The 15,435-nt window shown below is 25.5% G+C and overlaps 1 protein-coding gene across 1 annotated transcript; it reads left to right on the top strand.

Moving 5' to 3' along the window:
• Nucleotides 1-5,358: 5,358 nt before the first annotated feature.
• Nucleotides 5,359-13,888, top strand: LOC114125146 (cytochrome P450 4C1). Its single transcript, XM_027988667.2, has 13 exons — nt 5,359-5,442; nt 7,121-7,347; nt 7,418-7,527; nt 7,748-7,838; nt 10,796-10,984; nt 11,073-11,142; nt 11,202-11,328; nt 12,206-12,287; nt 12,357-12,463; nt 12,532-12,600; nt 12,855-13,023; nt 13,088-13,273; nt 13,415-13,888. The coding sequence occupies exons 2-13, from the start codon at nt 7,179-7,181 to the stop codon at nt 13,597-13,599; spliced, it is 1,554 nt and encodes a 517-aa protein (XP_027844468.2). The 5' UTR covers nt 5,359-5,442; nt 7,121-7,178; the 3' UTR covers nt 13,600-13,888.
• Nucleotides 13,889-15,435: the final 1,547 nt, after the last annotated feature.

The following is a 15,435-nucleotide window of genomic DNA, read 5'->3' as shown; positions in this document are numbered from 1 at the left end:
ATATATATATTTTTTTAAATCTACTACACCCGAAAATTTGAAAAAAGTATCAATATTCAATATTGAGTTTACATTTGTTTAAAAAGATTAATGCATTATTACAATGAATATTTGATCATATTTGAGAATATTGTAATTTGCATAACAATTAATTTATATTTTTAGAATCTAGTGAGTTTGTTTTTCATTGAATCGTTGTAACTATTTTTCATAGGTTTTAGTTAAGGAACTATACTGCTGGTTATTACGGGTAAAATGCATTAAGTTTGTGATTGCAATATTTTTAGAACCTATGGAAGTGTCTCAAGGTTTTCCCCCTACATCTAAACCTGTAGCGTGTGGGTTACGAATGATAAGTACCGAGTCGACTGCTTATGCAGTAATTTCTTTTATTGAGGTGTTGTGGTGTATTACAAATGGAACTATAGACACATCGTAAAAGTAGCATCGAAAATTACAGGACCAGCGTCATACCCAATTATTAACTCAGAAGTTGAGTTTATCTTACTCGAAAACATCATCTGACCAGAGCGAGTCAGAAACGTACCTACATATAATATTGTTTTATTTTTATTTATTCTTCAAGAAGATAATATCGTGTCTATCGTTATTCGGTACAAAATTATATACTACGACAATACTTGTAATTTATTATTCCAGATCATGGTACACTGTACAGAACTAGGTACCGTAAACTATTATATTTTGTAGCTATTGTTTTGAAAATAAATATTTGATGATAAAATTGTAATTTTTTAACCCTCCCGATACGTAAATTTTACTGGTAAGAAGTCACAATTATAGATACCAAGTGAAAAATAATGAATGTATATAACAAATATAAAAGAAAATGGCTGTCTAATGGTTTAGTAAATATTAAAATCACCGTAGAGCATGATATCTATAATAAATGCAATGATGACGGTGATTTCCTGTAAACGGTTTTGCAATTATTAAATTATTGCGACAATTAACCATGAACTCTCACTGTAAATAATATAATAATATTACACTCAAATAACATTATAAATAATTCCAACGAGTTAATTTAAATAGAAGTAGCTGCTATTCTATTATGTTAATATATTATAACGTCAAAACGTATTTACAACAAATAATAATAAACGCGTACCTATAGGGATTTTTATTTTTCATCTTTTAGGGTTTGAGTAATCGATAAATAAAGACCAGTTACGTTCAACAGATTAATTTTTGTATTGTTATTATTTAATAATTGGTACGATGGCGACGGATAAACGACCGACGTATAAATTACATAATTATTGGTTTCGTTTAATTAAATGTTTGTTTAGCTTCAAATCGGTTCTAGAATGCTTTATTGGCTACTTACTAACATGCATTATTTTATGAATTTTGACAAAAATATGGAATTGAATAAAAAGAAAACCTTGGTATGTTGTTTTCAAAAAAAGTTATTTATTAAACTAAATTATCATTATTTTTCTATAGAATCAATTAAATTTAATAGAAATCTATTGCATATACGTAGCAAATTAAAATAATTGTATATGACTTGTATTTGATCGTTTTGTCATTTAAAATGCCGCTAATACACTTAACAATTAAAGGATATAGGTAATTTTACTTAATAACTAAAATGGCTGTTGTATAACCAGTAACTATTGTGCTTTATTATTCATATATATGTAATTAAGGTTTAAATGCTTCAATTATGGTAAATATTATCGAATTTTTATTTAAAAAAAAAAAACGATGTAATATAATATAATATATAAATATCATATATGACATTATTGTGTAATTGGAATAAAAATGTTTCTGTAGTATAAATAATATGTATACTTGAAAGGTTATAAACCCACAATACACAATATGGAAATGTCTCTTCCAAATCTAAATATTCATGGAAAAGACTAAAAATAAATAAAAAGAATAACGACATTACTTAATAGAATTATGTTAACATTTGTAACCACAGTTCCCTGTCTTTAATGGGACTTATTGTTGTTTAAAAAAAAAAACTAAACGCTTATTAAGTGATTTTTGGGCTTTAAAAAATAATTACATTTTCATTTTTTATTTCTCAATAATATGGTTAAAACTAAAAATAAAAACGAATAAATACAATATATCTCACCTTTCGCAGAGTTTTAATAATTCATATTATGTATTTTTAGTGAAAAACATCTTTCATAAAAAAAAAAAAAATAAATAAGTACTAATCATAATATTTAAAAATTAAAATATATAGGTATAATATTTTACTATACTTACATACACTATTGTTAATTCGATATTTACAAAATTTATTTAGTAAAAAATGTATACTAATCTAAGATAATATATATGAACATATATTTTGAATAATCGACAGATAACATAATAATATAAAATATTATATACACTTATATTTAATGGGGTTTCATAAATCAATCGTTCAATAGTACCTACCATGTTTCTATATCGATATATCCTATATTCCTACACATAAATGTATGCACTTTACATATACATTTAATACTTAAATATTTTATACGAACTCTATGGGTTTTTTTTATTATTATTTTAAGTTGCAAATTATAAAAGCGAATTTTGTATTATACTCATTATTATAACATGTGTACATAGCGCGTCGGCTGGCGGTCAAGATACGTCGTCGTCGTTGATATTTTTTTTAAAATGATGTGTACATTTAACGACGTAATGATTTTATAAAGTAATTTAAGAGTCTATAATAATATTATAATATATTATTAGTATGCAAGTCGATTAAATCGTTTTTTTTAAATAACGTCCACGAACGAGGATGAAAAACTGAATAAATAAATAAAATAACATAGGGTCACACGAATGGGGCTAATAAGATAGATTATGGCACAGGCTATAGATTTTTACACCAAGTCCAGTTTAAGAACGCGTCAGACAATATTAACCTGTAGCCTGCAGATCGAACTATAGTATGATAGGTAGACTGTGCATAAGCATACTATTCGTTGAATATTTTTTAACGTGGGCGTGTTGTACAAAGCGTACCCAACGGTTCGGTCGGTATGTGTGCGCAGTGCACATGAATAACGTGTTCAAAATAACAGTTCATAAAAAACGTATAGTTGTTATAATAAAAACTCACTGCATGCAGTTGTTGTTGCTTAATCAGTGCACTTGTTTCTCTTTTTATCGATGTAATCACGGCCAAGGGTCGTCAGCGGGTGTAACGACTTAATGATCACGCGTTAAAGGCGTTTAAGCCTATAATAATAATAATGATAATATTGTGTGTACGATATATAATAGTGTACTTATATAATATTATACCTAAACAATGTCTAGTGCTTAACTTGCAACTGCTGACAGCCACTGTAGGAGTAACTACACATATATTTATAAATAGTTCCAGCTTAACTTACATAAAATCATATTTTTTATCATCATACAATTTTATGGAATAATAATAATACATAATATCATGTGACAATATACGGTTATAATTGATATTTTTTCCTTATATTAGCCATATTATAACTATGATATATTTGCATATTATTTTGTTCTTATTACTGATTTAGAAATTTCATAATTTATAATTTTAATAAAAATACAAAATCACATGAATGTCTTAGACGTTTTTAAATTAGTTTATTAAAAATTTAACTTGTATTGTTCTTTATGCAGTTATGCTAAGTTTCAATTACAAGGCGTCTACGATAGGCAATCAAACAAATTGAATTTGTTTCTTATCACTAGATGTAGGAAATTAATGACCTGAAAAAAACACACAAAATGCCCTAAAAAACCCCCAAAAATGAACTTACAAATGTCTAAAAATATTCTTAATTAAGTGAAAAAAATTTATTTAAGTATTATAACTGTGGGTGTCAGATTAGTTTAAAATAAAAAATATATGTATATAATTATTTAACATGAGTTAAAAAGTAAAATAGAAATAAAAAACATTCACAAAAAAATATAATCAATTTTTGAAAAACTCCCAAAAAATAGTAATAAATTATATTTTTTATTGTACAAATTGTCTTTAAAATTACAATTTGAGAAAAATATCTTCACGTTGTACACAAACTACTAAAAATAATCCAAAATATGAAAAAATAACAATGTGTTTATAATGAAAAATTCCTGAAAATGAAAAATAAATTTAGTATCAATGTGAATCAGGATTACATTAAACTAATATTTAGTTGAGATAACATTATATTGAATTACAGGAAAAACAAATTAGTTTCTTTCATGTCCATGCGTATTCAAATTTATTCTTGGATTTATGCCTTATATTAATTTATCCAACGTTATGTGAATAAATTAATAATAATATGAAGAAGAAAAATTATTATTATAATAAACAACGCCCAAAAAAATGCACATAGACTACAATAATGGCTCTTAGACATTATAATACCGTATATTTTTTACTCCTGACATTTTAGTAATTGATTAAATTAAAATTATATATAATTTAAGAGAAGTGTATGATGTAAAAATGTTGTTGTTCTTAAAAATCTTTTTTTTTTGAAACGTGTGATAACTGTATTATCATTTTATCATTTTATTCATGTCTAAATATTAATAAAATAGAATGTTCAAATAATTAACAACTTGATCAACTTGCCAATATTATTCATATTGTTTCTCTGAATTGTTATATTTGTAATATTAATTACAATATATTAAAAATTATACATATATAATGTCACTGTTATTAATTTCGCATAAAAGGATTTATTATAGGTTTCATGTTAATTATATATTATAATATATATGTGTCACTTATCATACCTTCTTAATGTAGAAAAATTGTATAGATTGTAGTTTTATTTCAAAATAAAATAAAAATAATTTTACCGATAGTATTTATATAACACTTACTTACTTACTCTATATAAAAAAAAATTGTATTGGTACGCTTTTAAAGGACTATGAAACGAAGAAAAACAATATTACTATAAAAATAAGTAAATCATATATTTTTATTTATTTATTTTGCAATAGTTTATACATACATATAACTACTGTAGTTAAGATTTTTCAGTAGCTTATTATACTAATAGGAAAAAAAACATGGAGTACTACAAAATATATTAATTCCAATTAGATTTGATAATTTGAATCATAATATTATAATTACTAAATTTTGAATCAATTTTTAGTTTAAACAATGACGTATTTTGTTGCTCATCTATTGCATAACTATTGTTTTGTGGATATTACATAACACTTATCAATCACCCTTAATTATATTATGTTTATCGACAGTTGTATTCATGTATGGCATAATTATACAATCCAAATGAATAATTAAAATGTTTATTAACATTTTTTTTTGCAATAATTTGGGGGGGCGATAACCTTGTTATATAGGTTGTAGGATAAACGTATTTGAATATTTTCTACTTTAGTTGTGGTTGGAACATTTACTACACCAATTCCTTTGTACAACAGTGCAAAGTAAGTACATGTTATTAGTATTTTTTTTTTTTTTTAATCAGTTAAGAAGAAGAATTTATTTAATATAGATTTTTTAATATCTTGTTCAAAACACCTGTTTGTGACATAGTGTATTAAATAAAAATTCATCTTTCAATCTATGTCTCAAGTTAAGTTAATACTGAATTTATATAATTTATTCATTATATTTTTTAAGATATATCAAAAGTAACCAAGGACAGAATTACATAGCTGTAAAAATTAAAATATTTTAACTCTAAAATTATTGGTAAATAAATATGAATAATTTTATAAATAATGAAATTGTCCAAAAAGTCTTTAAGTACGATACCATGTAAAAAATCGAGCAACTTGAGTTTCATTCTATAACGCATACTACATGATGGGAGTTATTTTTAAATTGGAATATATTAATTTATACTGATAGATAGTGATTATGAGTTAAGCTTTGTAATTATACTTTTAGTGTTTATCTTAAGCGATCTTAAAAATTGAAAACTAAAAATTTTTTAAATGTTTTGGTTATATATAGTTTAAAATAATCTAATAGAGCTCATAAGTAAAATATTCTTATAACAAGTAATAATATTTTATGTATTTTATCAATATTATTGATTTATAGTTTTTTTTATAATTTTTATAATTTTTAATAAATTTTCTATTAATAATGGTATTGATAAGGTAACATTATTAAACAATGTCACTGTTATTAATTTCGCATATAAGGATTTATTATAGGGTTCATGTTAATTATATATTCTATGTCACTTATCAAACCTTCTTTTTGTAGAAAAATTGCATAGTGTAGTTTTATATTTCAATAAAATAACAATAATAATTATAACAAAATTACTTATATAACATTTATAGCCCTTCTTACAATGTTCGGTTAGTACATGACAACGCTAACTGGGAGAATTTATCATGAGTTAACCGATAGAATTCTATCGGTTAGCTTTAATCGAAACTTAACCGAACATTGTAAGAACGGTCCTTACTTACTTACTCTATATAAAACAAATTGTATTGGTTGGCTTTTAAAGGACTATGAAACGAGAAAAAATAATTTTTTTTTTATTTACTTTTATGTAATAGGTAGTAGAAATAAAATCTAAAATGATTGTATTTTCAAAGATATTAGTCGATAGCTTTTTTTTTGTGTCAAACAGTGATTGTACGTATTATACGTGTGACGTCATTACTGTTCACGGACTTGTATAATACCACCGTATTATTTAACAGAATAGATGATCTTTATAACCACTTTTTTTTTAACTATAACCATGTATAATTTTTTTTTTTATAACATCAGATGTGATATTTAGTGATACAGGTGAAATGTTTAAAAATAATAAAATATTATTAATTTAATGTATCACAGGCGTCCGCAAGGGAGGGCAAGCTGGAGCATTTGCCCCCTGGCTTTTCAAAAATATATTTTAAATTTTTAAATTAAATGTTTACTGATAAATTACTATTTATTATATAACAAATGCTAATATTGCCCCCTCCTAAAAAAATTTCTTCGGGTGCCTATGTAATGTATTCCAAAATATGGAAATGAAAAAAAAAAAACTACACATAAGGATCCTTCTCCAAACATTTGATGTGATTTTGTTAAAAAATAACACAATATTTAGCTAATGACTAATAACTTTGGTTGTTGCAAACATTTTAGTATTGAAGCGTCTCAAGATTTTTCCGCAACTTCTTAACATTCTATGGGCTAGCTTAAAATGACAATTATCGAGTTGACTACTTACGCATTAGTTTCTTTTATTGTGGTGTTATGGTGTTATTTCAAATGGAAAAACAGACACTTCGAAAAAATTGCATCGAAACTGGAGGGACCGCCGTCGTACCCAATTATTGGCACAGGACTAGAGAGTATTGGGACACATCAACGTAACACTAACAATAACAATATTCAAAAATAATGAGGAATAAAATAATGTTCTTGTTTTGCTTTTTTCAGAGTTCTCGGATAATGTAATTAAACTGCTCAGCATCTATGGTGGCGAACCGTGCAAAGTATGGTTGGGACCATATTTTGGCGTAGGCATAAGCAAGCCAGAAGACTTGCAAGTAATTATTTTAATAAAAAAACCCCATAAAGCCTTATTTAAATGAATTACAGAGATAAACTTGTTTGATGAAAACATAAGTAAAATGAAGGTGTAAGAGTAAGAAAATGAAAATATATGTGATATTTTTTTATAAATTATTCGATTTATAATTTCTAGACGTGTCAAAAAACGACAGAAATTCAATAGTTACCTAATATTTAAAATCTAATTTGTTTCAGATAATATTAAACAGTTCTAAGGCCTTGGATAAATCCAAGTTTTACAATTTTTTTAAGAATGCTGTAGGTGAAGGCTTGTTTACAGCCCCAGGTCAGTGTAAAAGAGTGTAATCTTTGATAATTTACATGCCATATTTTATGTCTTCCATAATTTAATGATATTTTATTAATAAATTGCTCTAGAAAAATAACCATAATTAAATAAAATCATTGTCGAACATTTTAATGATGTGTGAAACAATAATTAATACAACGCTTTAAAAACACAGTTAATATTTATAATGAGTGCGTATTATATTATCATTCATTAATAATTATAATATGAATTGTAATTCGTAATATTTACTAATATTTAATAAATAACGATACTCGTATATTGCGTAAGAGTGCAACAATTTGATTAGTATGTATGTTGCTGGGTTTTTGATCAAAATTATAATATGTACTGTATGTCGTATATTGACGTATTTTAATTTTATAAATCAATTATAATAATAAATTATATAATGTTTGCTGATCATTCAGGAATTACTTTAATTTTTTATATTTTGAGTTTTAATTTTCTATTTTGAATGTGGTTCGGGAAATTTTAAAATTGAAGGTCTTTTATAATTTTTTTATAATTTGGAAAAACAAACAATGAATCAAGAATAACAGATAATTAAATTACAAAAAGCCTTGGATAAATCCATGTTTTTCAATTTTTTTAAGAATACCATAGGTAAAGGTTTGTTTTCAGCCCCAGGTCTGTCTAAAAGAGTGAAATCTTTGATAATTTACATACCATTTTTTTTTATGGGTTCTATAATTTATTAATTAAGTGCTCTAAAAAAATAACCATAATTAAATAAAATCGCTGTCGCAAATTACAATAAAGAGTTAAATTCAAACAACATTATTAACATTATTAACACATATAAAATATTTATATTCCTATTCATGATTCTAAATTTGCTCCCCTAAAAACATTTTTTAACTTTAAAAACGCAGATTATACTCAAACCATTACATTCTTTAACTCTTTCAATTGGATACGTACTTTTCTTTCATACTCCCCCGATGCTTCCGCGTCTGTCTTCATTGATGCTCTCCACTATTCAATTTTATCCTTTCTTCCAAAAATCTCCCTTCGCCCTTCCACTTTTCAATCATGGTACATTAAGGAGCTCATGGATCTTGTATTTGCTAAGTCTCGCGTCCATGCCAAATTTAAGCCATCCCAGCTACTAGCTGATTATAAACATTTTTCATTTCTTCGTGCTAAATTCAAATATATCTCCAAGCAATGCTACCGTAACTTTGTCGCTCGTACAGAATCTTCCATATTAAATAACTCTCGATATTTTTGGAGTTTTGTTAGAAAAAACCGCTCTTCTCCATCTATACCCACAAGTTTTACACTCCATGGTATACAGAGCAATACTCCTTCCGATACCGCTAATTTATTTGTTACGCATTTCTCTTCTGTCTTTACCCCACCTTCTCAGATTTCATCTCAGACATTACACCCCACCCATAACTTTCCGCTCCCGTCAAATGTCCATTTTTAGATTTGTGATGTCTACCAACTACCAAGACTTATGTAGTTTTCGAAATATAAAGTCTGTTGGTCCATATGGTATCCCGGGTGAGGTACTTTATTCGTAAATTCAGCCCCTCCATCCTACAGCATGCCAAACTCCTTATATTTGCTGAAGATATGAAAATCTTCCTCCGTATAAAATTCGTCTTCGACTGTCATCTTCTCCAAAACGACCTTCAGCGTTAAGTGCCATGGGGTGAATCTATGAGACTTGATCTTAACATTCCTAAATGCTCAGTTATGGCTTTTTGTTGGACTAATGTTGCATTTTATTATACTTACTCTTTCAACAATACCCCATTGAAAACTTGTAATAATTCTGTAAAAAATTTAAGATTTACCCTTACACATAACTTGTGCCCCAATATGTATTTCCAAATAATCTGTTGTTAGGTTCTTAAGCTGCTTAGATTCATAAATCGTGTTGCTACACATTTTTACTTACTCACTTCATTAAAAGCTTTTTTTCTGTTAATTAGTTCGTTCAATTCTTGAGTATGGAACCACCCTCTGGGACCCGTCCACCAATTCTGCACGTAGTATGATTGAAGGGGTTCAAAAATTTCTTCCATCTCGCTGCCATCAAATTAAATGTACCCTGTTCATCTCACAAATACACACCAATCCAACGCCTCTTTTCTCTAGAAAATCTCGCTGACCATCACTATACAGCAAATATAGCATTTCTATCTAATCTTCTTTCCTCTAAAATTGATAGTCAAGAATCAATATCTCGTGTTTCGTTTAATGTTCCCTGTCGCAGCACACGATTATTTGTTCTATTCCACATACCTTCTCTTCTTCTAATTATTATCTTAACTCACTGATCATCCGTCTTATGCGCATTGCCAATACTGACCCTTCTCTCTGTCTCTCTAATATTGAGCCTTGATTTTCTCAGAGCTATTATTATAATTTATTATTGTAAATGTTTTTCTTGTACCATAGGATTCATCCCTTATTTTAAATAAATAAAAATAAAAAAATAAACAATAAATGCTTATTATATTATTATCATTCATTAATTATAATATAAATCATAATATTTACTTACATTTAATGAACAACGATATATATATATATATATATATATTGTGTAAAGTGCAAAAATTAGATTTTATGTATGTTGCTGAGACTTTGACCAACATAATATGTACTGTATTTCGTATATAAAAGTATTTTAATTTTTTAAATAAGTTATAACAATAATAAAATGATTGTTCAACATTTATGAATAAATCAATTTATTTTAGACTTTGATCTTTAATTTTCTACTTTGAAGGTGATTTGGAAAATTTTTAAATCAAAGGTTTCATGTAAATTTTTTATAATTTAGAAAACAAACACAGCATCAAGAAAAACTGAAATATTTACACTAATTATACATCATTCTCAATTACTACTTATAATTTAACTCACACAACAATTTATTTTATTCAATATAATAATTTTAAAAATGTTTATAGTTCATAAATGGCGAAAACATCGTCGTCTTATTGCTCCCGTCTTTAACGCCAATGTTCTTGATCAGTTTTTTCCTGTTTTTAACGAGAAAAACCGAATTCTCATTGAAAATTTAAAGAAGGAATTAGGTAAAACCCAACCATTTGATCTTTTGGACTACATTATGAAAACTAATCTTGATATAATTTGTCGTAAGTATTTAAATATCTAAAAAATGTAGCTTTATTGGTATCTAAATTGTATTCACTACGTATTCATGTAATATTTTATAATTCTTAGAAACCGCAATGGGTTACAATCTTGACTCTCAATCAAATAAAGAATCTGAGTTTTCTGATGCATTAAACAAGTAATACAATGAAATGTATAAAATACAAAAAATATATTTTAATATATATTTATTTTTAGAATAATGGAATTAGATACCTTGAGAGTTTACAAACCATGGCTATATCCCGATATAATATTTTCAATTTATAGAAGACTTATGGGGCTACAAAATGTCTACAAAAAGTTGCACAAACTTCCAAATCAGGTAATTTAATAATTTAGTATACTTTGGGTGATTTCCTTTATCATTAAGAAATTTATTTCTTAATTCATTAATTCATAAAGTAATTTGTTTTTTTTAAATTGTTTAGATACATGTTTTTCTACAACTGTATAAATTTACTTTTTTGTCACCCTATGTTTAATAATAAAAACACTATTAACTTTTGATTTTCAACTGGTAGCCTATATTAATAGTTTTACAAATTAATAAATTAATTTTCACGTTAATTTTTAACTTCTATTGATCCGTAGGCGTGTTATGTATACAAAGTTACTAATTAAAGTTTTGTGGTTTTAGATGGTTTTAGGTGTTATATATATACATATACTTATTAGCACCGTTGGAATTAAGATTTTTATTGGCGGTAATTATTTGTTCTCAGCTTCACTTTATATAATGATTATCAATCGTAGATACGACAAAATAAATTAATAATTCATTACTATTGTGACTGCTGGTTTTTTAAATAAAAATCCTAGTTCAAACGGTTCTGATTAGTATATAATTTAAAACACTTGATAACCTGTATCTGTAATTCATCAATAAAGTAACAAAAATTAAAAAAATTTAACAAGAATGTCCATGAAAAATAAAGCTTTATTAATTTATGCAATTATTAAGTTAGTATTAGAAAATCAAAAGTTGATAGTTTTTCATAACTAAATATATTTGTGAAAAAAATAAAAATTGCATACAGTTGTAGAAAACATGTACCTAAAAACTTGAAAAAAGTCTATATTTTTTGAAATAATGGGTTAGGTTAGGTGAACTTATGAAAAAATCACCCTTCATATAAATAAATATACTTTATTCTTAGTACCTATTAATATATCTTAAAAATTATTTTTTACTATTTTAGGTGATCAGGGAAATGAAAGAAACATACGCACAAAGGAAAATGGAAAATAAAAATAATGCTATAGATGCCAACCACGGTGACAGTGAGTGATTTGAAATAAAATATTATTATAGGTACATGATGTTTTATTAATTATTCAATTATATTTTAGATAAGCCTTTAAAAGTGTTTTTAAACACGTTATTAGATTTGAATGAAGCAGGTGAAAACTTTTCTGATGAAGAAATTAGAGATGAAGTTGTGACTATGATGATGACTGTAAGTGTAACAAAAAGTAGCAAAGTGCGGAGACAAATTTTTAAATACTGTTTACAAACTATTTACAGGGTAGTGAAACTAGTACTATCACAGGTTGTTATTGTTTATTGATGTTAGCTATCCATCCAAAAATTCAAGTAAGTATTATAATATTAAAAACATTTAAATAGTATGGTGTATTATTGTTAATTTTTAGTATTATCATGGTAAATTATATAATAATATTTTTGGATGGGTTTTCGGCAATGTTATAAATATATCAATGCATTATGTATTTCATCTTCGGAACGAAAATAATATATTTGATTTTTGTCTGATCTCTCAAGCTTTGATCATATTAACCAAATTAAAAATACACTATTGTACTGATTGTTACTTTTTAATATTATAGGACAAGGTTTACGATGAAATTTTTGAAGTATTAGGTGATGGTGACCAAACAATAACTATTGAAGATACTACTAAATTGGTTTATCTCGAGCAATGTATACGGGAAACACTTCGATTATACCCTTTAGTACCGGTGTTTCTTAGACAACTCCAAGATGATGTTAAAATTTGTAAGTGAATAATAAAATTTCTAAAATATAATAAATTGCACAATTTAATAAATTTTTAATTAAGTTTCCGATGATCTCATTCTGCCAAAAGGAACAATCTGTCTTATATCTCCACTGACCACTCACCATATGCCTGAGTTGTATCCAAATCCATGGTCGTATAATCCAGATAATTTTGACGCTGAAAATGTTAATAAACGCCATAAATATAGTTTTATAGCGTTCAGTGGTGGTCCGAGAGGTTGCATAGGTAATGTATAATATAATTGCTTATAACTTATAAGTTGAAAGATATATCTCATAAATGTCATATATTAACGAAAAAATAGTATATAGTTCCCATGTATGTTTGTACGTGTATTTAATTTATTTAAATTTATTTAAATGACAGGATCCAAATATGCTATGCTGTCAATGAAGGTTCTAATATCAACATTTTTACGAAACTACAGTGTGCACACAGATTTAAAATTAAGTGATATTAAATTAAAACTAGATTTAATATTAAGATGTTCTAATGGTTTTCCTGTGACTATTCGACAGAGAGATAGAAGACCTACATATAAAAAAAAATAAGAATATTGTAATTACAATTTACGACACATAATATTATTATATATATATTATCTAAGAACAAGACATTATTAAGCTAATGAGTAGTGTGTATTGATTGTAAATGGTGTGTTTATGATGATTTATAACTGTGTAACATGTGATATTTTAGGGGTTCAGAACTTGAATATGTTCGCGAGCCACATGGATAAATACAATGATATCAAAAGCCATAATGTTTATAGTTTGATACATTTTTATGAATGTATAACAACAAATTTAATTAATAAAAATATTAATACCATTAATATAATTTAACTATACTTCGTGAAAAATATTGAATGCATCACAGGGCACAGCATTGCTATTTGTGTGTTTTAGTTGATGACGTAATTACATTGAAGAAATTCGGAATCCAGTAATAATTTTTTACACGATAGTACGAAATCATTATAAATAATAATATTAAAAAATGAAAATATAAATTCAAAAAAAAAAAATTCTACATTATATGTAGGTATTATGAATTATGTTTTATTATTAAGTATTTAATACAAATTAAATAAAGATATGTTGTTTAGGTGAATTTCAGCAGGGAGCATACATTTTTTTGACCCATAAATATACCCCCGTTACCATAATACCGATAATTACCTTAAATACCAAAGAGTTTATAAAATTCTACAGACAGCCTGACACAATGATTTTTTTTAGTAGGCATCACCACCCAGAAAGATACTGTAAATACACTACCATCATACAATTTAATCAATAAATAAATCAATTTTTTTTATATCTAACATAATTAATAATTTTTTGCTATAGAAACAATATATCTGATCGGTAAAGTAAAAGGTATGAATATCGAGCTCCTACATATTCAAAAAAACACATATATACATTATTGTAAAACCAAATACCAAAATATTAATATTGCTTAATGATTATCTTATAATTAAAAGTTGTGAATATTTTAATGAAAACTTAAAATGGAAATAAGATTATGTGTAATCCTATGTAAATGTAAATATTTTTTTATTTGTATTCATAATGTTTTATTTACTACATTTACAGCAATAAATTAAATTTATAAAATTAAATATATGAGCAAATCAATATATTTTTTAAATACAATAAAAAGTGTAAACTATAATATTGAAATTTATTTTAAATAACTTTTTTTCTGATTACCTACTTATTTTATCAAAAATTTGAAAGATGTTTTCCTTAATCTCTTCTAATATATTATTATTTCCAATACATAAAACAGATAATCTTGGCAATTTTTCATTTATCAATGAAGATCTTAAATGGTTTTTTACTTTTTTAAAAATAAATAAGAACATTCTTGTGACGCATTTGAACATGGAAATCAACATAAAATTCTCAAAGATATCTCAAAATTCGAAAAATATGTCTTACGTAAATGTGTGTCAATTGATGGATTAAGAAAATTTAATAAATAAATATTTTCGTCCATAGATTTATATTATATTATTTATATAGAATTTATGACTTAAATTACGTATATATTTTATAGGTTATTATTTATTATTAATTATAAATAAATACAGTATTATTTAATATAGTCGAACTTATTAAAATCAATTTGTTTTAATATTAAAAATATATTAATTAATCTAAAGTAATTTAAATTTAATCGCTTTACATGAACGGACGATATTAATGCTTAAGGTCTAAAAATATATTAAAAAGTAAGTTTACAAAATTAGAATGTCAATTATATCTTAAATATTCACTTACTTGACTATCATATTATCAAAAAAATGTTGGATGACAAATAAACTTGAAAATTTAATTAAAAAATTCTTAGGAGTTCTTCTTATTGTAGCTAAAAAA

The sequence above is a fragment of the Aphis gossypii genome, chromosome 1 (genome assembly GCF_020184175.1).
Source record: "Aphis gossypii isolate Hap1 chromosome 1, ASM2018417v2, whole genome shotgun sequence".
NCBI classification, from domain to species: Eukaryota; Metazoa; Arthropoda; class Insecta; order Hemiptera; family Aphididae; genus Aphis; species Aphis gossypii.
Note: the sequence above shows the minus strand (reverse complement) of the source record. Positions and strands in the feature narration are given on the sequence as shown.

Excerpts from the sequence above, each read along its gene's own strand:
- LOC114125146 (XM_027988667.2), top strand. The coding sequence starts at position 7,179 with ATGACAATTATCGAGTTGACTACTTACGCATTAGTTTCTTTTATTGTG. Across the intron at positions 7,839-10,795 it reads AGGCTTGTTTACAGCCCCAG|TTCATAAATGGCGAAAACAT; the intron begins GTCAGTGTAAAA and ends AAATGTTTATAG. Across the intron at positions 11,143-11,201 it reads TTTTCTGATGCATTAAACAA|AATAATGGAATTAGATACCT; the intron begins GTAATACAATGA and ends ATTTATTTTTAG.